Genomic DNA, 24,360 nt, shown 5'->3' on the forward strand with positions numbered 1-24,360 from the left:
ATGACAAAAAATATGAAAAAAATAGGAAAAGATTATGTTCTTAAATAGAGACATAACAAAGCAATGTATGAAACAGGCATAGTGTCAACTGAATGAAAATAACACAAAATCTATAAAACACAAACTGCAGATTACATCCTCCATCAGATTAACATCTAGTCTCTGAAATGAACATATTTTACAGAAAAAACATTTGTTAAATTATAGTTATAAAATATTATAAAAAGGAGCCTAGAGACTTTCTCCCTGATACTGCAGTAATCTAGACTTGCCAAACATAAAAGACTTGGATGGGCTGTAGTGGATATATTTGTTTCAGGGTTGGTATGACAGACTTGTCCTCCATGTCCTGTGAAAGTCCTGTTTGAAAGAATTTTATGGGTGTTTCAATGAATGAAACATGCAGACAAGGTGCACAGAGTTATCTCCCTTGATAACTCCCAAACAGCTATAGTGCTAAGGCATTGCTGGAAAACAAATTGAACAATTAATCGAAGCTGCTGCTGAAATACATGCAACATATTTCACCCATTGAGACACAGCAATAAGTGTATAAAATGTCTCATATGTAGAGTGCAATATATGTTTTTATAATAACCCAATGGTACTATAAAAATACACATAGACACATAAGGGTAGTTTCATGGATGACCTATTGGAAATTGAATGAATGTTGTCTTAAATGTCTCAATGTATGGTAAGAATATCACATAGGTCACAAAGAGACAAAGAGAGCCGAACACATGACGGCACACAGACACAAGTTGTAGGATGGCTCAACCAAAGGGGGGTGTGCATCCCCTACACCCGTCTCTGGATACGTCTCGAGGCAAGTCATGAAAGGAAAGAATATTAACGCACAGCAACTGAACAATCCATTTACAATGTCAACTCAACATTTTCAAATTTCTTGGCTTCATTTGGCCCAATTTGCCTTGTAAGGGACTGTTCATTTGATATACTACACAAAAGAAGTTAAAGTTCACCCAATTCTCCCATATTTCTGTAGCTAATCTGTCATGGCATGAATATGAAAGAACCAAGTGTTCTTTAACTTCTTTTGAGTAGTATATTTATTTGGGTGGGTTGGGATTTTGGTTTGAGACAATATTATTGTCAGCCAGCACTTCAAGACTTTCTCTGAAGGAGGAGTGAAATAAATATAAGGGGCTCACACAACAATTTTCCAGGGTAAAACTTTACAAATTACTTTTTTTCCAGGAAATCTTAAGCCTGGCCCCAGAATATGAAAAGCTCAGCCCTTTATATGGGAGGAATGAGCCAAAGAGAGTGTTGAGTAGCCTAATGCTCCACCTACCTCTTCTCCCTCTGATCGATAGCCCATGGCATGCTGGTCAGTCTTCGATGCCGTCACAGTGTGGCGGCGAGGTACCTGTCTGCGTCCATGATGACCTGTGTGGTTGCCCTGACGACTTTTGGCGGTCACATACACCAGTTCTCTCTCAATGCTGTTGCGTTCCTCAGGCGGTGCGGACATGGTCGTCTCAGCGCCGGGGGAGCGGTCTTGGTGAACATACTGTTCAGGGGGTGGAAGAGACCGCAGTTCCGCCCCAAGCAGGTTGCTGGAATCGGTGTTCTCCTTCTCCTGAATACTCCGACTGGCTGACGGTACTGCAAGACAGAAAATAGAAATTATGATAAAATTTAACTCAAACAATGATTAAAAAATTAAACAATAAAAGAATAATGAAAAATGGATATTTTAAGTGAAATGAGTAAGTGAGTGAGTGAGTATCTGAAAAAAAAAATGCTAACAATAAACTTGTCTGTGGTCAGATGCAGTATGAGTGACTGAGTTGCTTTTAACATTATTCCAGTTATATCACAGCGTGTCAGCTTAATGTGGGAGGAGAGCCCAGGGTGATGCAGGTCTCAGAAACCCACGAGCAGGGGGATGGTGCTGACAAACCTAGATTCATAATCATGGCGAACCGGGATTCGAACCCCCAATCATAGGTTTCTGGCGTGCCCAAGGGGCGCAACTCTGCACAGCGAATCGGGCTGTGTAGATTTTGATATTCCGTAAAAATGTGGCAGTGGTATGTAGTGCACGAGCAGTATGCCACAGTAATCATAATCAATATACAATCAATATACCATCAATATCACAGCAATATTCCAGCTACATCACAGCAATATTCCAGCTGCATCACCTTTAAGCATAAACCATCCAGACCAATGGCTGACAGCATGAGCAGCGATCAGTTAGTCATCACCAAGTCATGTACAACACCAAATTACTGAGCCTGACCCAAGATCCTCTTCAGTGACGTCTTACGACAAGCGTAATCCCCCCACGATGTCCCTAGTGAATGATAAGCTCTCTGATCAACTACAGTTTCTCTGCCCTGCTATCTGAATCATACTGACATCTTGGCTTTGAATAATTTTACGCCCGAAATGGGTCACTCGCTGGTAAGAGCCCTGTCTAATTGATGACAATGGAACCACACAGATGCCAAAGGCCAATGCCTGGAACACAACGGTATGACCGGTATATCACCCAAAATGAGAGAGAGGAAGACAAAAGGAATACAGTGGTTGTCTCCCTTTGAAATCTTTTCAAAAAGCACCTTTCAAGTGCATGACCCCTTCATTACCTTCCGAGGCCCACTTGCACAAAGCGATCTTAGCGCTAAGATGATCGTAACTCCCATACTTTAACATAGGCTTACAATAGTCATAGCGCTAAGATTGCTTTGTTCAGGTGGGCCCTGGTATCTATGGGGAATGTCATAACAGGAAGTCGTGAACACCCTTACCGAGGGACTTCCTATACCAATATATATATATATGTTTGTTGAATCAGATTGGCTCGAGATTGCAGACAAACACCTCATAACAATTTCATTACACTAATGACAGCTGAAATGAACAGAATTTCAAATTAAATAAACACAACAATTTAACTTTGGAGAAAGGTATTCAGAATCATGTCAGTCATCACTTGTAAACATACCAGTCAGTCGGGTTCAACTCCATGCATGGTTGTAAATCACCTAGCACTGTAGAGAGCTGTGACAGGTAGCACCAGCACAGTGAAGAGTGTTCCACGAATGGCTTGTCACTGTAAGGAGCTATGACTGGTAACAGCAGTGGTAACAGAGTGTTCCACAAATGGCTTGTCACTGTAAGGAGCTATGACTGGTAACAGCAGTGGTAACAGAGTGTTCCACAAATGGCTTGTCACGTACTGTAAGGCGCTATGACTGGAAACAGCAGTGGTAACAGAGTGTTCCACAAATGGCTTGTCACTGTAAGGAGCTATGACTGGAAACAGCAGTGGTAACAGTGTTCCATGAATGGGTTGTCACTGTAAGGAACTATGACTGGTAACAAACAGTGGTAACAGTGTTCCATGAATGGCTTGTCACTGTAAGGAGCTATGACTGGTAACAGCAGTGGTAACAGAGTGTTCCACAAATGGCTTGTCACGTACTGTAAGGCGCTATGACTGGAAACAGCAGTGGTAACAGAGTGTTCCACAAATGGCTTGTCACTGTAAGGAGCTATGACTGGAAACAGCAGTGGTAACAGTGTTCCATGAATGGGTTGTCACTGTAAGGAGCTATGACTGGTAACAGCAGTGGTAACTGAGTGTTCCACAAATGGCTTGTCACTGTAAGGAGCTATGACTGGTAACAGCAGTGGTAACTGAGTGTTCCACAAATGGCTTGTCACTGTAAGGAGCTATGACTGGAAACAGCAGTGGTAACAGTGTTCCATGAATGGCTTGTCACTGTAAGGAACTATGACTGGTAACAGCAGTGGTAACTGAGTGTTCCACAAATGGCTTGTCACTGTAAGGAGCTATGACTGGTAACAGCAGTGGTAACTGAGTGTTCCACAAATGGCTTGTCACTGTAAGGAGCTATGACTGGTAACAGCAGTGGTAACAGAGTGTTCAACGAATTGTCTGACGTTACAGCAATGAAGATACAGCAATGCTTATGTATATTCTCCAAAAACTTTCATGTATTTAGCACCCATATCACATCACATGTTCTATGAAGCTTAAGCTTCATTGTTCTGACGTCTGCAAATGTAAGCATCATGAATATCAAAAGCTAGATCAACCCCAATCCATATTAAACATAATTTGCAAATAATGTCTCTGCTAGATGGATAATTGAAGGCAGTTTCGTCATGTCAAGCTCCCACTTCCTCTGGTGTTTGTAGATGCATGGTTCTATGTGGCATCCATTATGCAAACTTTGAGTAAACAGACAAATAAAATGACCATTTTATTTTCTTGCAGTGAGCCATTACTTAGACTTTAATCAAAGACTGCACCCATTACATACCGATCAGGCAATAAAACACCATCTTGAGTAAATAAGTGTAGCGCCTATTGATGCATAATGGATCAAGCCAAACATTCTTGTCTAATTGTGGACATGGTGCGCTTTCATAAGATCCTCGGTGGGCTAAGTGTCACAAGACAACAATAAATCTCTCACAGTAAATACAACTTGCTGTATTTTGTCCACACAAATGTTGATAGTTGGCAATAGTCAGCACATGTTTGTAAATGGGACTTCAATCATAATGTATTTATGTCATGTGATACTTGTTTCAATATTCACGTTTAAAGCATCTGTGTCAGTGTCTCTACACAGTTGTCTCCCCTGAGGCAGAAGAACATTGCACTGAAGAGGTGAGGCATTGTCGCTAGTTTGCTGAAACCACCAGATGAAAATGAACTCTGAACAAGATGGATAAAACGGTATCAATCCCTAAAGAACCAAGGGCATGGTGCCCAGTTGTTGACTGTAGTATGGAGACCCGTGAAGATCCGGGGTAGAATAGGTCTTCAGCAACCCATGCTTGCCATAAAAGGCGACTATGCTTGTCGTAAGAGGCGACTGACAGGATCGGGTGGTCAGGCTTAGTGACATGGTTGAAACATGTCATCAATCCCAATTGCGTGGATTGATGCTCATGATGTCAATCCCTGGATTGTCTGGTCCTGACTCACCGCTGTCATATAGCTGGAATATTGCTGAGTGCGGCGATAAACAACAAACCAATCAATCCAAAGTATGGTATATATTAACATAGATATCATGCATTCTGTTCCAGACTCCACATGCCAATTTTATCTAATGCTATCCCATGCTATCCTACGATAGCCAACGTTATCTAATGTCATTAAAGCCAATGCAATCTAATGCTATTCAAAGTAATCCAATGCTATCCAAAGTCCACATATTGCAATATCCTTTACGTCAAGCATACTAACTTGAAATTTGGAACGTACATTTATTTCATTTTCTAACCAAACTTGGAAAGAGTTTTTCTTTCAGTGCAACTGTAAAGACAAGGTCATTCTAACCAGTTCTGTTCATTTGCTAAGGTCCATCTTGCAACACTAAATTTGGTCATGGCGCGTTGACATACGGAATTTCCCATCTCAAATGCAGCAAAACAGCTAAATCTTCACAACACAAATTGAGTACAGGTGTGTGCAACAGCATCAACAGTTTGAAATCAGATAGCAATCATCTAATATTAGTCATGGGCTGTTTTTGGTGAGTCAATTTGAAAAAAGGCAAATATAACTACCAGGTACCCATCACTGCTGGTCCAATGGCTCAAGTCTTGTAACGATTATCAAGCACAAGTGAAATGAACTTAACAAACAGCGAATCCCCATTCAAATGTAATAATTCTGGCATCCCTGTTCATTTTTCCTCTGACTGGAGAAGGAAAACTCTAAGTTAATCTGCAATCATTTTATTATATCAGTTAGTGAACATTAAACTTACAGAATTAAAATGAAGATATATTATTCATAAATAAGAAAACTTTTTTTTATCAAGACCACCAGAAACCAAACATAACTTGCAGAATTTTTTTACATTTGGACTACCGAAAAATTCCCGAATTGCGAAGATTGATGCTCATGATGTCAATCACTAGACTGTCTGGTCCGGACTCAATTATTCACAGACATCATTAGTAAGATGGAATATTGCTGAGTATGGCGCTTGAAGCAACAAACTGATCAATTCATATATATTCTCACCTATAATTGACCAAAGCCTGTTCATCGGTAAATGGTCAGCACAGATTATCATAGTGTGAGTGAGTGAGTTGGGTTTAACCCTGCTTTGAACAGTATTCCAGTTAAATCAATGCGTGTCAGCTTATTGTGGGAGGAAAGCCCGAAGTGATGCAGGTGTCAGACTTTTACCACTTGGGGGAAACTCATAAGCACGGGTATAGTGCTGACAAAACAAGAAATATAATCGGGGCGAACCAGGATTCAACCCGAAAATTCGACAAAGGGACGCAACTCTGCACAGCAAACAGATGATCATGAGTATCAGAAGTATAATTAAATTAGCATGTACTTTCCTCAAAACAACCTGGTACAATTCTTCATGTACGAGTACAATGCACAATGTTCGGCAATCCTTGTTAGATTCTAGATCTGGTTAATGACCACTTGAGATAATATCATACAAATTAGACTAATCCCATTTCCTGTCTCTACCAGCTGATGCAATGCACTTCCATCAATTAACTACGATGATAAGTGCAGAAGATTCATTTAATAAAAAAAAATTCTACCAATAAATCTCTTCAAAGGTTGTTTGAAATAAGAAAAGTATTTTTTATTTCCATGATCACACATCATTCCGGTCTGGAGTCTGCCTTCTCCAGGGAAAGCGGATTAGAAACTCTCTTACCATTCCTTGGGTTCACAGAGTTCTTGGAGTAATTTATTTACAGAGAATTCTATCAATGTTTTATTACCAAGGGACACTGGCGCCAAGGTGGTCAGTTTTGGTAATCATCAAAGGGTAGAATTCTTACATGGACGTCTTTGACAAATACAGCGCTCCTGAATTTAATCTTACATAATTCTTTCATCCTCTGATGACATTTCAAAAGAATGGTTGAATCACCTTAGGTTTACAAATGGTTCCGATTAAAGGATACAGTGGATGCATATCATACAATGTCTGGTAGTATACTCTTAGTATTTAGGATAAACTATACCATATACATTAGACAAACATCTCGTCTCTGAAATGAAAATATTTTACCAAAAGAAATGTTACTGAATTATCCCAATAAAAAGAAAATAAAGAGTAGCCAAGAGACCGTTATTTCCAGAAACTGCAGTAATCTAGACTTGCCAACTATTATAGACTTACATGGGCTGTATTGGACATATTTGTTGGAGCTACTTATTTATCAGTGTGCAAAGTTCTTGATCATATTCCGATGCCGAAAACATGGAAACGTCACCACTAAAAGACACAGACCACAGCCATGATGTACATTCTACAGCGCCAATATAGCATATTCTAGATGTTCTTTTGTTGTATTGCTGCCGTAAGATGTAGATGTACTCACAGACACGAAGACTAACATTTAGTCTATGAAATCTTATATTACACAATATCGTCCTTGACTCTAAAAATAAGAAAAATAATTTTCCCAATGCTGATTTCATGTGGAATAGAGCTAGCTAGAGCTGGCTAGACTTGCTTTTGTAAACGTTTCTAGATTGTGTTTTTAAAAATTAAATACATATATTCCAGTCACGGTGCGGGACTAACAGACTCGTTACAACCAAGTGGATATCGGGAATGTTTCCCCAGGAAGCAATTAACACATAAAATATCACCTGGGAATGGACATCAGATAAACACATTTCCCTTGGGAGCAAATTGTTCATTGACTTGTTTACGATTTCATGCACTGTTTATCGCTTGAACATAGTGATATGTGTTAAACATAGCCTTAAGATGTATTGCTGTCCCAGTACTTCCCCTCCCTTCCGACAGGCCTTAGTTGGGATACACCTCACTGCCGTTGTACTTGTTGAAAACATATATAACTAGTTGTAAGGAAAGCCTCATGAAATACAAGATACTATTTTCCTTCCACAGGTGGCCCCTTTCATGTTGTGTGCGAGTTCTCAACGCTACAGGCTGCAGCTGTAGGATTTGTTTGTTGTAGCAGACTGTAGGATAATCTGACAACAGGCATACATATTTCACAGTTACACAGAAATACACAAACAATTGAGTCTGTCTGGAGCAACATTTTTTCATAACTAATGTTGTGTGGGTTGGTCAGTTAGTGAAAAAACAAATACTTTTAAAGTATGGAATATTTTACTATTTTTAAACGTGTACAGGTATTTTCTTATATCAGAACAGGCTCTCTTCTCTTCATCAGTGGACAATGGCTAGCAACTATACTAGCATTTGATCAATTATTGTTTGTTTTATGTTTGTGGTTGTTTAAGGTTACACCAAGCAATATTCCAGCTATATGATGATGGTCTGTAAAGATCAAGTCTGGACCAGACAATCCAGTGATTGACATCATGAGCATCGATCTACACGATTGGGATACAATGAAATGCCTCAACCAAGTCAGAGAGCCTGACCCCCAGCCCGATGCTTCTTAGAGGACAAGCATAGTTGCCTGTTACAGCAAGCATGGGTTGCTGAAGACCTATTCTAAATGGATCTTACAAAATTATCATTTATCATGTAATCGATAGTGGGAAAGATGAGATAACCAATCTGATAAACTAGCAATGACAATCCTTCATATTACCTAGCAGTTACTAGTGACCTCCCTACAGCGATGGATGTGCCAGCTTAATTAATGATATATTACGTTCCCGAAACAATAGGTAGGGGTTCCCGGTGATTGTGAGTTTCTATAGACAAACATGGCTGCAAATCACTCGGTACTTTACGATACATAGATGGGGCGGTTCACTCAAACATCGCTATGTCAAGGGTGACATGACATGACAGAGAGGGCTTTACTCTGTAGCATATTTCTACCTTCATGTTTCCAACATTCAACCAGTGACCAACACAGGTAAAGGACAATACCATTCACCCACTGTCTGACACAGGTAAAGGACAATAACATTCAACCACTGTCTGACACAGGTAAAGGACAATAACATTTAACCACTGTCTGACACAGGTAAAGGACAATACCATTCATCTAGTGTCTGACACAGGTAAAGGACAACAACATTCAACCAGTGACTAACACAGGTAAAGGACAATACCATTCACCCACTGGCCAACACAGGTAAAGGACAATAACATTCAACCACTGTCTGACACAGGTAAAGGACAATAACATTCAACCACTGTCTGACACAGGTAAAGGACAATAACATTCAACCACTGTCTGACACAAGTAAAGGACAATACCATTCATCTAGTGTCTGACACAAGTAAAGGACAATACCATTCATCTAGTGTCTGACACAGGTAAAGGACAATAACATTCAACCACTGTCTGACACAGGTAAAGGACAATATCATTCAACCACTGGCCAACACAGGTAAAGGACAATAACATTGAACCACTGTAGGACACAGGTAAAGGACAATACCATTCATCTAGTGTCTGACACAGGTAAAGGACAACAACATTCAACCAGTGACCAACACAGGTAAAGGACAATACCATTCACCCACTGGCCAACACAGGTAAAGGACAATAACATTCAACCACTGTCTGACACAAGTAAAGGACAACACCATTCAACCACTGTCTGACACAAGTAAAGGACAATACCATTCATCTAGTGTCTGACACAGGTAAAGGACAACAACATTCAACCACTGTCTGACACAGGTAAAGGACAACACCATTCATCTAGTGTCTGACACAGGTAAAGGACAACAACATTCAACCAGTGACCAACACAGGTAAAGGACAATACCATTCACCCACTGGCCAACACAGGTAAAGGACAATAACATTCAACCACTGTCTGACACAAGTAAAGGACAACACCATTCAACCACTGTCTGACACAAGTAAAGGACAATACCATTCATCTAGTGTCTGACACAGGTAAAGGACAACAACATTCAACCACTGTCTGACACAAGTAAAGGACAACACCATTCAACCACTGTCTGACACAGGTAAAGGACAATACCATTCAAGCAGTGGCCAACACCACATGTTTCCCCCCAAACACACCTGTACAGCGCCAAAGAATGCCCCTCCCAGATCTCTTCCAAATGTCTGTTTACCAGTGTAGTGGAATTCCTGCTAAAGGGGAACACTGATTAGAAAAATAGCCCTGAATGCAGAATATTTCCCCTGTATTGATAGAGAAGCCTACAATAACCACCAGCTAGTTTGACCTCCGAACTGTTTTAAAAGGCCTCGGGTCAGTTTGACCACTGAAAAGATAATACCAAACTGTATATTTAGCATGTGACCGACAATGTCGTCAGCAGAGCTGATGTATTATACAGAGATAATACAAGAATATAAAGAGATAGTATTATTTAACATAGCATCATTTTTTTGCCAAAGTTAAAGTGTTGAGACAAGCTCAATAAGTAAAAGAAATATGCAGCATGCAGTAAATATATTATCAAATAAATTGTTGTATTTGTGGCCAAAGGCCTTACAGTGAATAAATGTGTCTGTCAAAAAGTCCCTGAAAGGCATTTAGAAGTCATACACAAAAGGAAGAGAATGTATGGATGTCAACTTCTTTATTATGAGGAACACCAGGTTTCGCAGTATAAACTTATACCGTCATCATGTGAATAAATGCCATGAGGCAGAGAACATATATATGTATCGTACCTGTAAGAACAACAGTCAAACACCATTGTGTCGAATTTGAAGGGACCAATGAAAATATGTAAATTCGACAGAACAAAGTTCGATACAACAGTGTTTGACTGTAGTTCAAACTAACATCAACAATAGCTCTGTGTTATCTGTGTGTTTGTAACAATAACATCCATATGTGACAGCACTTTCTCCATCTGCATTCAAATCACGACTCAAAACTTATCTTTGTCTCTGATATTCGTGCTTTTTTATCTTACTTCAATCATTATTGTCGGTGCTTAGAGAATACTTGGCTTGTTAGAAATAGACTTCCTATTTTTATTGTATACATGTATATGTATTATGGACTATTGTTAGTACTGATGAAACTATTTCATAAATTATATTTAGAATGTAGAATTTTTGTGTGCATCCCTTGGAACCAAGTTCATATATTTTATGTTCATACAAAGACGGGCACCACTCAAACAGCTGATGAAATTATTTAATAAATGTTATTTAGAATGTATATTTTTTGTGAGCATCCCTTGGGATCCAGTTCATATATTTTATATTAAAAAAAGACGGGCACCATTTAAACAACTGATGAAACTATTTAAAAAAAATTATTTAGAATTTAGAATTTTTGTGTGCATCCCTTGGAACCCAGTTCATATATTTTCTGTTAAAAAAAGTCGGGCACCATTTAAACAACTGATGAAACTATTTGCAAAGAAATTATTTAGAATTTTTGTGTGCCTCCCTTGGGATCCAGTTCCTATATTTTCTGTGCCCATACAATGCATCTGTGCATACTGGCCACACATTCAGACATGATTTGAAGCCTTAACACAATGTACTGCCCTCACAATCGACCAAGTTCCGGTGTACAGTGAACAATAACCTTGTGGAATGCTTCAGGTGGGAAAGGTATACACCAGGGTAATGCATGAGAAAATGTCAGCATATCCTAATCTCTTCCCACGCAACTCACTAACTTACTTAACCTTTCTCAGACTGGAGACAGCTGCAGCAATCTCATCAACTTCATCCCCAACATCACATCAGTACTAAGAGGGTTGGGAAACTGTGGCAGGGCTTGTATTTTAAAACTGCTTGGGGAAACCATGTCTTGATCCTGCAGTCACTTTGAACAGTATTACAGTTGTAAGACAGTGTGCCCAGCTCGAGGGAGGAAGGAATCGATGATGGAGGTCGTAGATGTACATGTGGGTGATGCCCACGAGTAGATATTTGTTTTCGGGGAACCAGGGATCATAATCAGGGTCCAGAGCCCCGTGCCACAAAGCGATCTTAGCGCTAAGGTGATCGTAACTCCCTTACTTTAAAATTAACACTGGCTTACGATAGTTGCAGCGCTAATATTGTTTTGTGGAACAGATCCCTGTTCCACAAATCAATCTTATTGCTATCATAATCAGGGTCCATAGCCCGGCCAGTTCAACAAAGCGATCTTAGCGCTAAGGTTATCGTAACTTCCTTCCTTTAACATTGGCTTATGATAGTTTGTACAACTTATATCTTCAAATTCTAATAGTACTATTTATGTTCAATGTGATGAAATTACACAGTCACTTCATCAAGAATTTTAGTTTAATCAATGTTGTATGAGTCAATCGGCGTATCATTATGTTCTTTGGGCCTATGGCCTTAAACTGATTAAAGATATCTATTCTTTATCTCATGATAACCAGGGATCATAATCAGGATTCAGGGCCCATTCCACAAAGTCATCTCAGCCCTAAGTTGATCATAACGCCCTTACTTACTAAGGTTGTAACTCCCTTACTCTAACATTGGCTTACGATAGTCGCAGCACAAAGATCGTTTGGTGAAACAGGCCCCTGTTCCACAAATCAATCTTAGAGCTAGTGTGATAGATATCTTTAATCAGTTACAGGCCACAGGCCTGAGGAACATAACAATACGACAATCGATTCAAACAACATTGATTTAAGTAATATTCTTGATGAAGTGACTTATGTAATTTCATCGCATTGAACATAAACTTTGATAGCTGTACAATAGAAGTATTACAATTTGAAGATATAAGTTGTATAAACAATCATAAATTAAAGTACGGGGGTTACAATCATCTTTGCAATAACATTACTTTGTGGAACGGCCCCTGGTATATTGATCATAACCTTGGGTATGAAGCCATGAACAAAGGATCCTGCTCAGCAAAGGGGCATAACTATGCACAGTGAATTACAATGTCTTAGAACAATGGGTCATTGTGTGCCATTTGAAAAAAAACGACAAATAAATGTTGGACCTTCAAATTTAAAAACAAAAGTTCACAGACAATATCTATAACTCTAACATTTAAACCTTGTCAAATAAGACAGATCTGACACTGATATTAAGCAACAGAACAAACATAGAAGTGATATTCTTGAGATTAATCAGCATGAATGACTGCCAAAGAGTTAGCTGGTGCTAGATATGTATCTGTGATAATGAAGGCTGGACTGAAAGCCATGTTAATTATGCCTTATCAGACACCATACTGAAAGTGAGTATTTTAACGCCTTTACTACACCAGGCTGCAAGTGATTAACATCACTTTGTGACACTGACTGCATGTCAATGACGCCTCTGTAACACTGACTGCATGCGAATGATGCTTGGCGCCTTGTCTGCATATTGATGCACACATCAAACAGCAGCGGCTGCAACATTATCCCCGATCATCACAGGAAGTGTTATTTTTCTCAAGAAGCTAATGTGCCGAATTATACAAGCACGCCAGAATTATGAGCAGTATAAACCAGAGACTGCAGATCGCATCACAGCACAAATAAAGACTGACACTTGCTGGGGGGAATTACACAATCTGGACCACATGTGGTCATTATATGCTGGTGCTATAGCCCATCCAATAACTGACAAGATGTGTGTGCTTGTTTGTTGTTTAAGCCAGTCAGTGGCATTATCACATATCATGGCAGTATGTCAATAAATGAGCCTGGGCCAGACAATCCAGTGATTGATATTATGTCCCCTGTGGGTGCATGATGACAGCAATCTACCAAATCAACGTGCCTGACCACTTCATCCAAGTTAGTAGCATCATATGACAAGAAATAGAGAACTGGGGACAATGGAAACTGTTTGTTTGTTTGTTTATTGTTTAACGCTGCACTCAGCAATATTCCAGCCATATGATGGCAGTCTGTAAAAAAAAAAAAAATCGAATCTGGACCAGACAATCCAGTGATTGACATCATGCCCATTGATCTACGCAATTGGTATACTTGACCACCGATCGCATTAGTTGCCTCTTATGGCAAGCATAGGTTACTGAAGACCCATTCAAACCCTGATCTTCATGCTACCCATGGAAACTGGCAAGACCACCCATTTGGGATATACATGCAGCCCCGGTCTCGAGGCATCTGTTTGTGAACATGGTGAATGACGTTGTTATTCTTTGCAGTCAACATTCCAGTCTGTATGACAGCCTGTATATATACCATCTGGGCTAGGTAGACCAGGTTAGACACACTTTACTTACAACAGAACCTCAAGATTTCACCTGATGAAGTCATTCCAGAAATACGACATGCTGCTTGTCAACATGATGTGCGATGCTATCCCATGCCATGACCTTCACATGGAGTGTTCACACCTCCTTCCTCACTGGCACTTAATTTAATTGAGAATTTGTGAGTGACAGATGCTACTGGTAGAGCAGGACAGGCGTACACTTTTTAGGAACACCTGGTGTCATAACTGAGTTTCAGGGGTTGCGGGGGATAACTGAAAATATTTTGTTCTTTCGACAAAACTTTGGTAGGATTATCCATTTAAACAGAAAGCAAGTTTGTAAGCACTAACTAATCATTAATATCATGTAATCCTTCGGCCATTATTTTTTTAGTTGTTGGATCATGGATTATGTCAAGAAAAGAGTCCAAGGATGAAAAACAAAGCTGACAGAGTGTTTTACAAATATGACCTGAAAGAGAGGGAAAAATAAAATGAATAAATTCACCATATTTAGAATCATCGTCTGCTAGAAAATATTCGAAATATGTCAAATTATGCATGAAGTCTGACAGATTACTTGTTTAGAACACTGAGCCAGCTCAAAAGAATTTTGCATGTATGACATGTTGGCGGAAAATAAAGCAGTCTAACTTTTTAGAAAAATATGTTTTTCAATTTTGTAGAAAATAAGAGTCAACGGATCCGTGATCCAACAAATAAAAAATCATGGTCTTACAGAAGATAAATGAATCAATCAATATGAAAGAAATCTTGATCTTGAAAGGAAATTGCAAAAGTTACCAATTCTCCACAGACCGGTGTACATGGGTTTTCTGGAACACAGTGTATAGACTGTGACATGAGCAGGGGAATGCACGATTGAAAATATATATATATCGACAGATCAAGGAATATCTTCCAAGTTCTTGCAAATATTTGTTCCCGGAGAGATGGCAATATTTCATGCACTCCTGCCATACAACATCAAAGCTTTAGATTCTATCTTGAACATATCTATAGACTGTGTCTGTCTAGAATAACTTGGCGGTATATCTTTAGATTCTTTCTACCAAGAATATTTTTGTGGTATATCTATGGATTGTAAGAATCTACAATGTTCTAGTGACGTCAACACAAATGAAGGCCTACCAAAAATTCATAAATTCTTTGGCATTGTTTGTAGAAGCTTTTTACTTTAGACATATTGATAAAAACGTGATCAGAGTGTGAATCCACAGGGTGAGTGAGTTGTTTGACAAACAGTATTTCAGTTACATCACAGCATGTCAGTTTGTATTTGAAGTGGGAGGAAAGCCTGAAGTCATGCATGTCCTAGGCCACTTGGGTGAAACCCATGAGCATGGGAATGGTGCTGACAAACCCAGAAACATAATCCATGATTTGATCCCAGGATCATATATTTGTAGCCCTCCCAAGGGACGCAACTCTGCACAGCAAATTGTGGTGTCTGAAACCTGGCCGCTCATGCACTTATCAGTTAAATAATTACCAGAGCTAAATAAAACTCATGAAGCACAAACGTCCATTCAAACAAGTTGAGTCACAAATCCCACTGGAAATAGCTGCATGAAGTAAATAATGGCAACAATGGTTAATGCAGAAAATAATGGATTATCTGATGCAGTCAGTGATGAGGTTGCCATGACATCTTCCTCCCAGGTCATGAGTTGAAAAGAATTTCTGATCCATGTGTTTAATAAAAACTGACATGTTAACTTTCTAAAGACCTATTTGATATGCTTTTTCTAAACATTTTCTTATTTCATAATCTATTAAACCAAAGGTCAGAATCACATTTCATGTTTGAAAGTTACAATCCCTTCCAAAGCACATGGATTAACTCATTAACAAAAAACATTATTTTAGAATTTGATACAGAAAAGATTTTGATGTCACCATGACCTAATCCATTGTAGTTCAAGGTCACAAGTCTATCAGAATCAAAATATATCTTCTGAAAACTTAATCTGAACCAATACCAAAATAAAATATTGTTTTCATTACAATGAAATAGCTGTTTTAATGAGATCCGCTCGGACTTAAAGGAGACGGCATACGTCTCTCAAGAACTGATGTTGACTTGCAAGACCCAACCAGACTTATTTCATGCTAAAGTGTTCACTTTGTTGAAATCAAAGTGAGAAGTGTCTGACCTCTACAGACCAATTTGTGAGTTTAGACATTTTCATGTCTAGGTTGTGCAGTGAGTTCCTCAGTGAGGCACACACTGACATCAATTCTCTGAGGATGTATCAGTGATGAGGAGGACAGTTGGATTAGTATACATTTAACTCATTGATTCATTGAGGACAAGGCACAGATGGACCAAAGTCTGTGGCAAAACTAACTGGCTTCTCTATAGAAAACAAAGATAGTGATTACTTTGGCTAAGATTGATAGGTCAAACAAACTGTTAAGGTAAAGTGAGTTTGATTTCATGACTAGTGAGTGAGTGAGTTGGGTTTAACGCCACCTTGAACAGTATTCCAGTTATATCACGGCGTGTCAGCTTAATGTGGGAGGAAAGCCCCAAGTGATGCAGGTCTCAGGCATTTACCACTTTGGTGAAACCCACGAGCACGGGTATGGTGCTGACAAACCTAGAAATATATTTGGGGCGAACCGGGATTCACAATCATTGGTTTCTGGTGTGCCCGGGGGACAGGTTTAATGAGGAAAATGTTTTTCAGTTATATCCCTTTTGTGTCAGCTTGATGTTGCAGGAAAAGCCTGAAGTGATAAAGGTCAAAGATGTTACACTTTGGTGAAACCCACAAGTACAGGTCAGGTGCTGTGAGACCTACAAACAAGGTACGCATAACTGGGATTCCAACCAATCAACATTTGATGACTGGGCCACCCATGAGTGAAAAATAGTTAGAACAAAGAAATAATATATTCACTGCATTTGATCAAAACAGACAGTTTTTTGATATACGACATGGATTCCCTCCTTGTGTTTCTGAAAAGCATAAATGTATCTTCCAGCTGAGTGAGCTAGTGATGATTTTAGCAGTATTCCAGTCATGATCCAAGCATCGGACAGCAACCTAGGACTTCTAATACAGGGGCAGTAAGGGGAATTAGTGGTCTTCAGTGTGATAAGTCGGTACTTTAACCTCTAAACTGTCCCCCCTGAAGGTTCATACATAGATTTGGGACCAGCTGAGGAGACATGCAGTGTTTATACTTTACTGGGGACCAGCTGAGAAGACAGTGTTTATACTTTGATGGGGACCAGCTGAGAAGACAGTGTTTATACTTTGATGGGGACCAGCTGAGAAGACAGTGTTTATACTTTACTGGGGACCAGCTGAGAAGACAGTGTTTATACTTTACTGGCGACCAGCTGAGAAGACACTGTTTATACTTTACTGGGGACCAGCTGAGAAGACAGTGTTTATACTTTGATGGGGACCAGCTGAGAAGACAGTGTTTATACTTTGATGGGGACCAGCTGAGAAGACAGTGTTTATACTTTACTGGCGACCAGCTGAGAAGACAGTGTTTATACTTTACTGAGGACTAGCTGAGAAGACAGTGTTTATACTTTACTGGCGACCAGCTGAGAAGACAGTGTTTATACTTTACTGAGGACTAGCTGAGAAGACAGTGTTTATACTTTACTGAGGACTAGCTGAGAAGACAGTGTTTATACTTTACTGAGGACTAGCTGAGAAGACAGTGTTTATACTTTACTGAGGACTAGCTGAGAAGACAGTGTTTATACTTTACTGGGGACCAGCTGAGAAGACAGTGTTTATACTTTACTGAGGACTAGCTGAGAAGACAGTGTTTATACTTTACTGAGGACTAGCTGAGAAGACAGTGTTTATACTTTACTGGGGACCAGCTGAGAAGACAGTGTTTATACTTTGATGGGGACCAGCTGAGAAGACAGTGTTTATACTTTGATGGGGACCAGCTGAGAAGACAGTGTTTATACTTTGATGGGGACCAGCTGAGAAGACAGTGTTTATACTTTACTGAGGACTAGCTGAGAAGACAGTGTTTATACTTTACTGGCGACCAGCTGAGAAGACAGTGTTTATACTTTACTGAGGACCAGCTGAGAAGACAGTGTTTATACTTTGATGGGGACCAGCTGAGAAGACAGTGTTTATACTTTACTGAGGACTAGCTGAGAAGACAGTGTTTATACTTTACTGGCGACCAGCTGAGAAGACAGTGTTTATACTTTACTGAGGACCAGCTGAGAAGACACTGTTTATACTTTACTGGCGACGAGCTGAGAAGACAGTGTTAATACTTTGACGGGGACCAGCTGAGAAGAATTGTTCACATACAGAATGGGGATCACCTCAAAAGACACTGTTTATTCCTTAATGAAGGCCACCTCAAAAGGTGTGGTTTGAATCTAGATTGACCACAACTGAAAAAGAAGACAAAACCTGTTTGCACTTTGGCCACATGTCTGTCCACACATTGAAGATCTCCATGAAAAGCTTAAATCCTGCAGACAATGCTTAATATATTCTAAGCACTCACACATGCACTCACTTTCAAATGATTGCTTTCTCACATTACAGTCAATATACATTTGCATCAGAACGTTGCTTTTTCAGAATTTTACTTGAACAAAGCTCCCTGAAGTCATCATGGCATCTAATCAAGTCCTGTATTGAACGTAAACTGTACAGTAAGGCCGACGCTGGACGACATTGCTGGGAAGTAGCCAGTCAATAGATTCTAATTAAAGATACAGAATTCTCACAGAACAGCGAGAAACACTACGAACCACTGCCAAATTTACTTTATTTTAGGGGGAAAAACGTAACGCTTGCTTTTGGAGCAGATTTCTGCCATTGAACAGTCATATTTCATTTAAAACTAAAACTCCCTAAAGAACATTAAAATAAAATACTTGGAATCTCTTTAGTGTGATTGAAAAGACAATGACATAACAAAAGAAGCTAAGATAAAATTGAAATATCTGTTTACTTGTTATTTTTATAAGTGTCATTTCTTTTCATGGTGATTTCCCTAAGGGACAAGTAAATCCAAGGATGTTGGCACTGATGGAGTATGTTGACTCCAAGCGAATCTGTCCTTGTTTTATGCCCTTGAAGTTGAGCACCAGGCAGCATAACAACAAGTACCTGATGATATTTTAACATTTTAGGGTATGACATAGCTGGGGATCAAACCCCTGACCTCTTGGCAGCTGCTAGTTATCACATTGACATGCAGCAATGATTCTACACCAATTTAACCACCAATGTTAATCCCTTTTAACAGAATCTGCTGATATTTCAACACAAAGTTTATATCAAACAAAGGATGCTGAAGAGAGTTGTGTCCCCTTGTTCTACCTGGAGTAGGTGTGAAGCCAATTTCTGGTGTCCCCCGCCGTAATATTGCTGGAATATTGCAAAAAGCGGTGTAAAACCATACGCACTCACTCACTCTACCTGGATTAGAGTTACATCCCTAAAGTATGCTAGGATCTGCTAAATGTGGACTCAAATCTAGATAGAGCGATAATAGCCAAGAGTAATGCAGTCATTAACATTTACCCTGAAACTGGGGTATGGTGCTGGCCAAATCTTAAATACATAATCAGCAGCTCCTAGCATAACTAAGGGACACAACTCTGCACATCAAATTGCTGGCATTAAGCCCTTGACCCATCCATATTCTCCTAACCTACATGTCAATCACAATGTTACTTCACTGACACAAATCTTGCTAACACACCCTCCGACACCAATGTACATCCGTTCCCCTTCACCTACAAGTGTGGCATTTCCTTCTCCAAATTCCCGATACCAGTCAAAGAATTCCCCAGATGCAGTCCACCACATTCATAGATCAGGCTTCCGGACTTGTGCTGGATGCTTAGCCAATATGGCACATATACAATGAGAGATATCAGAGTGATGTTGAACGTATGGGCAATGCTATAGTACCTATATATGCAAGCCAAACTTGGAGTGATGTGAATGTTTCTTTATACTGCAGTCAGTGGTTGAGAAACAATCTTGAAACTAGGGACAAGCAAGGGGTCCTGGAGACAATCATTGGGTACTGGAGACAAGCATGGGGTACTGGGGACAAGCATGGGGTACCAGGGACAAGCAAGGGGTACTGGAGACAAGCATTGGGTACTGGAAACAAGCAAGGGGTACCAGGGACAAGCATGGGGTACTGGGGGACAAGCAAGGGCTCCTGGGGACAAGCAAGGGGTACTGGAGACAAGCAAGGGGTACTGGAGACAAGCATTGGGTACTGGAGACAAGCAAGGGGTACTGGAGACAAGCAAGGGGTACTTGGGACAAGCATGGGGTACTTGGGACAAGCAAGGGGTACTGGAGACAAGCATGGGGTACTGGGGACAAGCAAGGGGTACTGGGGACAAGCATGGGGTACTGGGGACAAGCATGGGGTACTGGGGGACAAGCAAAGGGTACTGGAGACAAGCATGGGGTACTGGGGGACAAGCAAGGGGTACTGGTGACAAGCATGGGGTACTGGAGACAAGCATTGGGTACTGGAGACAAGCAAGGGGTACTGGAGACAAGCATTGGGTACTGGAGACAAGCATTGGGTACTGGAGACAAGCAAGGGGTACTGGAGACAAGCAAGGGGTACTGGAGACAAGCAAGGGGTACTGGAGACAAGCATTGGGTACTGGAGACAAGCAAGGGGTACTGGAGACAAGCATGGGGTACTGGGGACAAGCATTGGGTACTGGAGACAAGCATGGGGTACTGGGGACAAGCAAGGGGTACTGGAGACAAGCATGGGGTACTGGGGACAAGCATTGGGTACTGGAGACAAGCATGGGGTACTGGGGACAAGCATGGGGTACTGGGGACAAGCAAAGGGTACTGGAGACAAGCATGGGGTACTGGGGGGGTACTGGAGACAAGCAAAGGGTACTGGTGACAAGCATGGGGTACTGGGAGACAAGCAAAGGGTACTGGTGACAAGCATGGGGTACTGGGGGACAAGCAAGGGGTACTGGTGACAAGCATGGGGTACTGGGGACAAGCATGGGGTACTGGGGACAAGCATGGGGTACTGGAGACAAGCAAGGGGTACTGGAGACAAGCAAGGGGTACTGGGGACAAGCATGGGGTACTGGAGACAAGCATGGGGTACTGGAGACAAGCAAGGGGTACTGGAGACAAGCAAAGGGTACTGGAGACAAGCAAGGGGTACTGGGGGACAAGCAAAGGGTACTGGTGACAAGCATGGGGTACTGGGGGACAAGCAAGGGGTACTGGTGACAAGCATGGGGTACTGGGGACAAGCATGGGGTACTGGGGACAAGCATGGGGTACTGGGGACAAGCAAAGGGTACTGGAGACAAGCATGGGGTACTGGAGACAAGCATGGGGTACTGGGGGACAAGCAAAGGGTACTGGAGACAAGCATGGGGTACTGGGGGACAAGCAAGGGGTACTGGTGACAAGCATGGGGTACTGGAGACAAGCATGGGGTACCAGGGACAAGCATTGGGTACTGGAGACAAGCAAAGGGTACTGGAGACAAGCAAGGGGTACTGGGGACAAGCATGGGGTACTGGGAGACAAGCAAAGGGTACTGGAGACAAGCAAGGGGTACTGGGGACAAGCATGGGGTACTGGGGACAATCAAGGGGTACTGGGAGACAAGCAAAGGGTACTGGAGACAAGCAAGGGGTACTGGGGACAAGCATTGGGTACTGGAAACAAGCAAGGGGTACTGGGGACAAGCATTGGGTACTGGGGACAAGCATGGGGTACTGGAGACAAGCATGGGGTACTGGAGACAAGCAAGGGATACTGGGGACAAGCATTGGGTACTGGGGACAAGCATGGGGTACTGGAGACAAGCAAGGGGTACTGGGGACAAGCATTGGGTACTGGGGACAAGCATGGGGTACTGGAGACAAGCAAGGGGTACTGGAGACAAGCATTGGGTACTGGAGACAAGCATGGGGTACTGGAGACAAGCAAGGGGTACTGGAGACAAGCAAGGGGTACTGGAGACAAGCAAGGGGTACTGGGGACAAGCATGGGGTACTGGAGACAAGCATGGGGTACTGGAGACAAGCATGGGGTACTGGAGACAAGCATGGGGTACTGGAGACAAGCATGGGGTACTGGAGACAAGCATGGGGTACTGGAGACAAGCATGGGGTACTGGGGACAAGCAAGGGGTACTGGAGACAAGCAAGGGGTACTGGGGACAAGCAAGGGGTACTGGGGACAAGCAAAGGGTACTGGAGACAAGCAAGGGGTACTGGGGACAATCAAGGGGTACTGGGGACAATCAAGGGGTACTGGGGACAAGCAAAGGGTACTGGAGACAAGCAAGGGGTACTGGAGACAAGCAAGGGGTACTGGGGACAATCAAGGGGTACTGGGGACAAGCAAAGGGTACTGGAGGGGGTACTGGAGACAAGCAAAGGGTACTGGAGACAATCATGGGGTACTGGAGACAAGCAAGGGGTACTGGAGACAAGCATGGGGTACTGGGGACAAGCATTGGGTACTTGAGACAAGCAAGGGGTACTGGAGACAAGCAAGGGGTACTGGGGACAAGCATGGGGTACTTGGGACAAGCATGGGGTACTTGGGACAAGCAAGGGGTACTGGAGACAAGCATGGGGTACTGGGGACAAGCAAGGGGTACTGGGGACAAGCATGGGGTACTGGGGGGGTACTGGAGACAATCATGGGGTACTGGAGACAATCATGGGGTACTGGGAGACAAGCAAGGGGTACTGGAGACAATCATGGGGTACTGGAGACAAGCATTGGGTACTGGAGACAAGCAAGGGGTACTGGAGACAAGCAAGGGGTACTGGGGACAAGCATGGGGTACTTGGGACAAGCATGGGGTACTTGGGACAAGCAAGGGGTACTGGAGACAAGCAAAGGGTACTGGAGACAAGCATGGGGTACTGGGGGGGTACTGGAGACAAGCAAAGGGTACTGGAGACAAGCATGGGGTACTGGGAGACAAGCAAAGGGTACTGGTGACAAGCATGGGGTACTGGGGGACAAGCAAGGGGTACTGGTGACAAGCATGGGGTACTGGGGACAAGCATGGGGTACTGGGGACAAGCATGGGGTACTGGGGACAAGCAAAGGGTACTGGAGACAAGCATGGGGTACTGGGGACAAGCAAAGGGTACTGGAGACAAGCATGGGGTACTGGGGGACAAGCAAGGGGTACTGGTGACAAGCATGGGGTACTGGGAGACAAGCAAAGGGTACTGGAGACAAGCAAGGGGTACTGGGGACAAGCATGGGGTACTGGGAGACAAGCAAAGGGTACTGGAGACAAGCAAGGGGTACTGGGGACAAGCATGGGGTACTGGAGACAAGCATGGGGTACTGGGGACAAGCAAGGGATACTGGGGACAAGCATTGGGTACTGGGGACAAGCATGGGGTACTGGAGACAAGCATGGGGTACTGGAGACAAGCAAGGGATACTGGGGACAAGCATTGGGTACTGGGGACAAGCATGGGGTACTGGAGACAAGCAAGGGGTACTGGGGACAAGCATTGGGTACTGGGGACAAGCATGGGGTACTGGAGACAAGCAAGGGGTACTGGAGACAAGCATTGGGTACTGGAGACAAGCATGGGGTACTGGAGACAAGCAAGGGGTACTGGAGACAAGCAAGGGGTACTGGAGACAAGCAAGGGGTACTGGGGACAAGCATGGGGTACTGGAGACAAGCATGGGGTACTGGAGACAAGCATGGGGTACCAGGGACAAGCATTGGGTACTGGAGACAAGCAAAGGGTACTGGAGACAAGCAAGGGGTACTGGGGACAAGCATGGGGTACTGGGAGACAAGCAAAGGGTACTGGAGACAAGCAAGGGGTACTGGGGACAAGCATGGGGTACTGGGGACAAGCATGGGGTACTGGGAGACAAGCAAAGGGTACTGGAGACAAGCAAGGGGTACTGGGGACAAGCATTGGGTACTGGAAACAAGCAAGGGGTACTGGGGACAAGCATGGGGTACTGGGAGACAAGCAAAGGGTACTGGAGACAAGCAAGGGGTACTGGGGACAAGCATGGGGTACTGGAGACAAGCATGGGGTACTGGGGACAAGCAAGGGATACTGGGGACAAGCATTGGGTACTGGGGACAAGCATGGGGTACTGGAGACAAGCATGGGGTACTGGAGACAAGCAAGGGATACTGGGGACAAGCATTGGGTACTGGGGACAAGCATGGGGTACTGGAGAC

The 24,360-nt window shown here is 42.3% G+C and overlaps 1 protein-coding gene across 10 annotated transcripts in view; it reads right to left on the minus strand.

The window, feature by feature from the left end:
- The window catches only part of LOC124143098 (sickle tail protein-like), a 265,609-nt gene that overhangs the window by 123,064 nt on the left and 118,185 nt on the right, over positions 1 to 24,360 (minus strand). For all 10 annotated transcript variants that reach the window (XM_046511901.2, XM_046511900.2, XM_046511905.2 and 7 more), the window contains one exon: positions 1,319 to 1,632. In XM_046511901.2, the coding sequence (XP_046367857.1) occupies positions 1,319 to 1,632 (314 nt within the window). The remainder of the gene's footprint in view (positions 1 to 1,318; positions 1,633 to 24,360) is intronic.

Source organism: Haliotis rufescens, unplaced genomic scaffold (assembly GCF_023055435.1).
Source record: "Haliotis rufescens isolate VD_foot unplaced genomic scaffold, xgHalRufe1.0.p SCAF_10, whole genome shotgun sequence".
In the NCBI taxonomy this organism is placed as follows: Eukaryota; Metazoa; Mollusca; class Gastropoda; order Lepetellida; family Haliotidae; genus Haliotis; species Haliotis rufescens.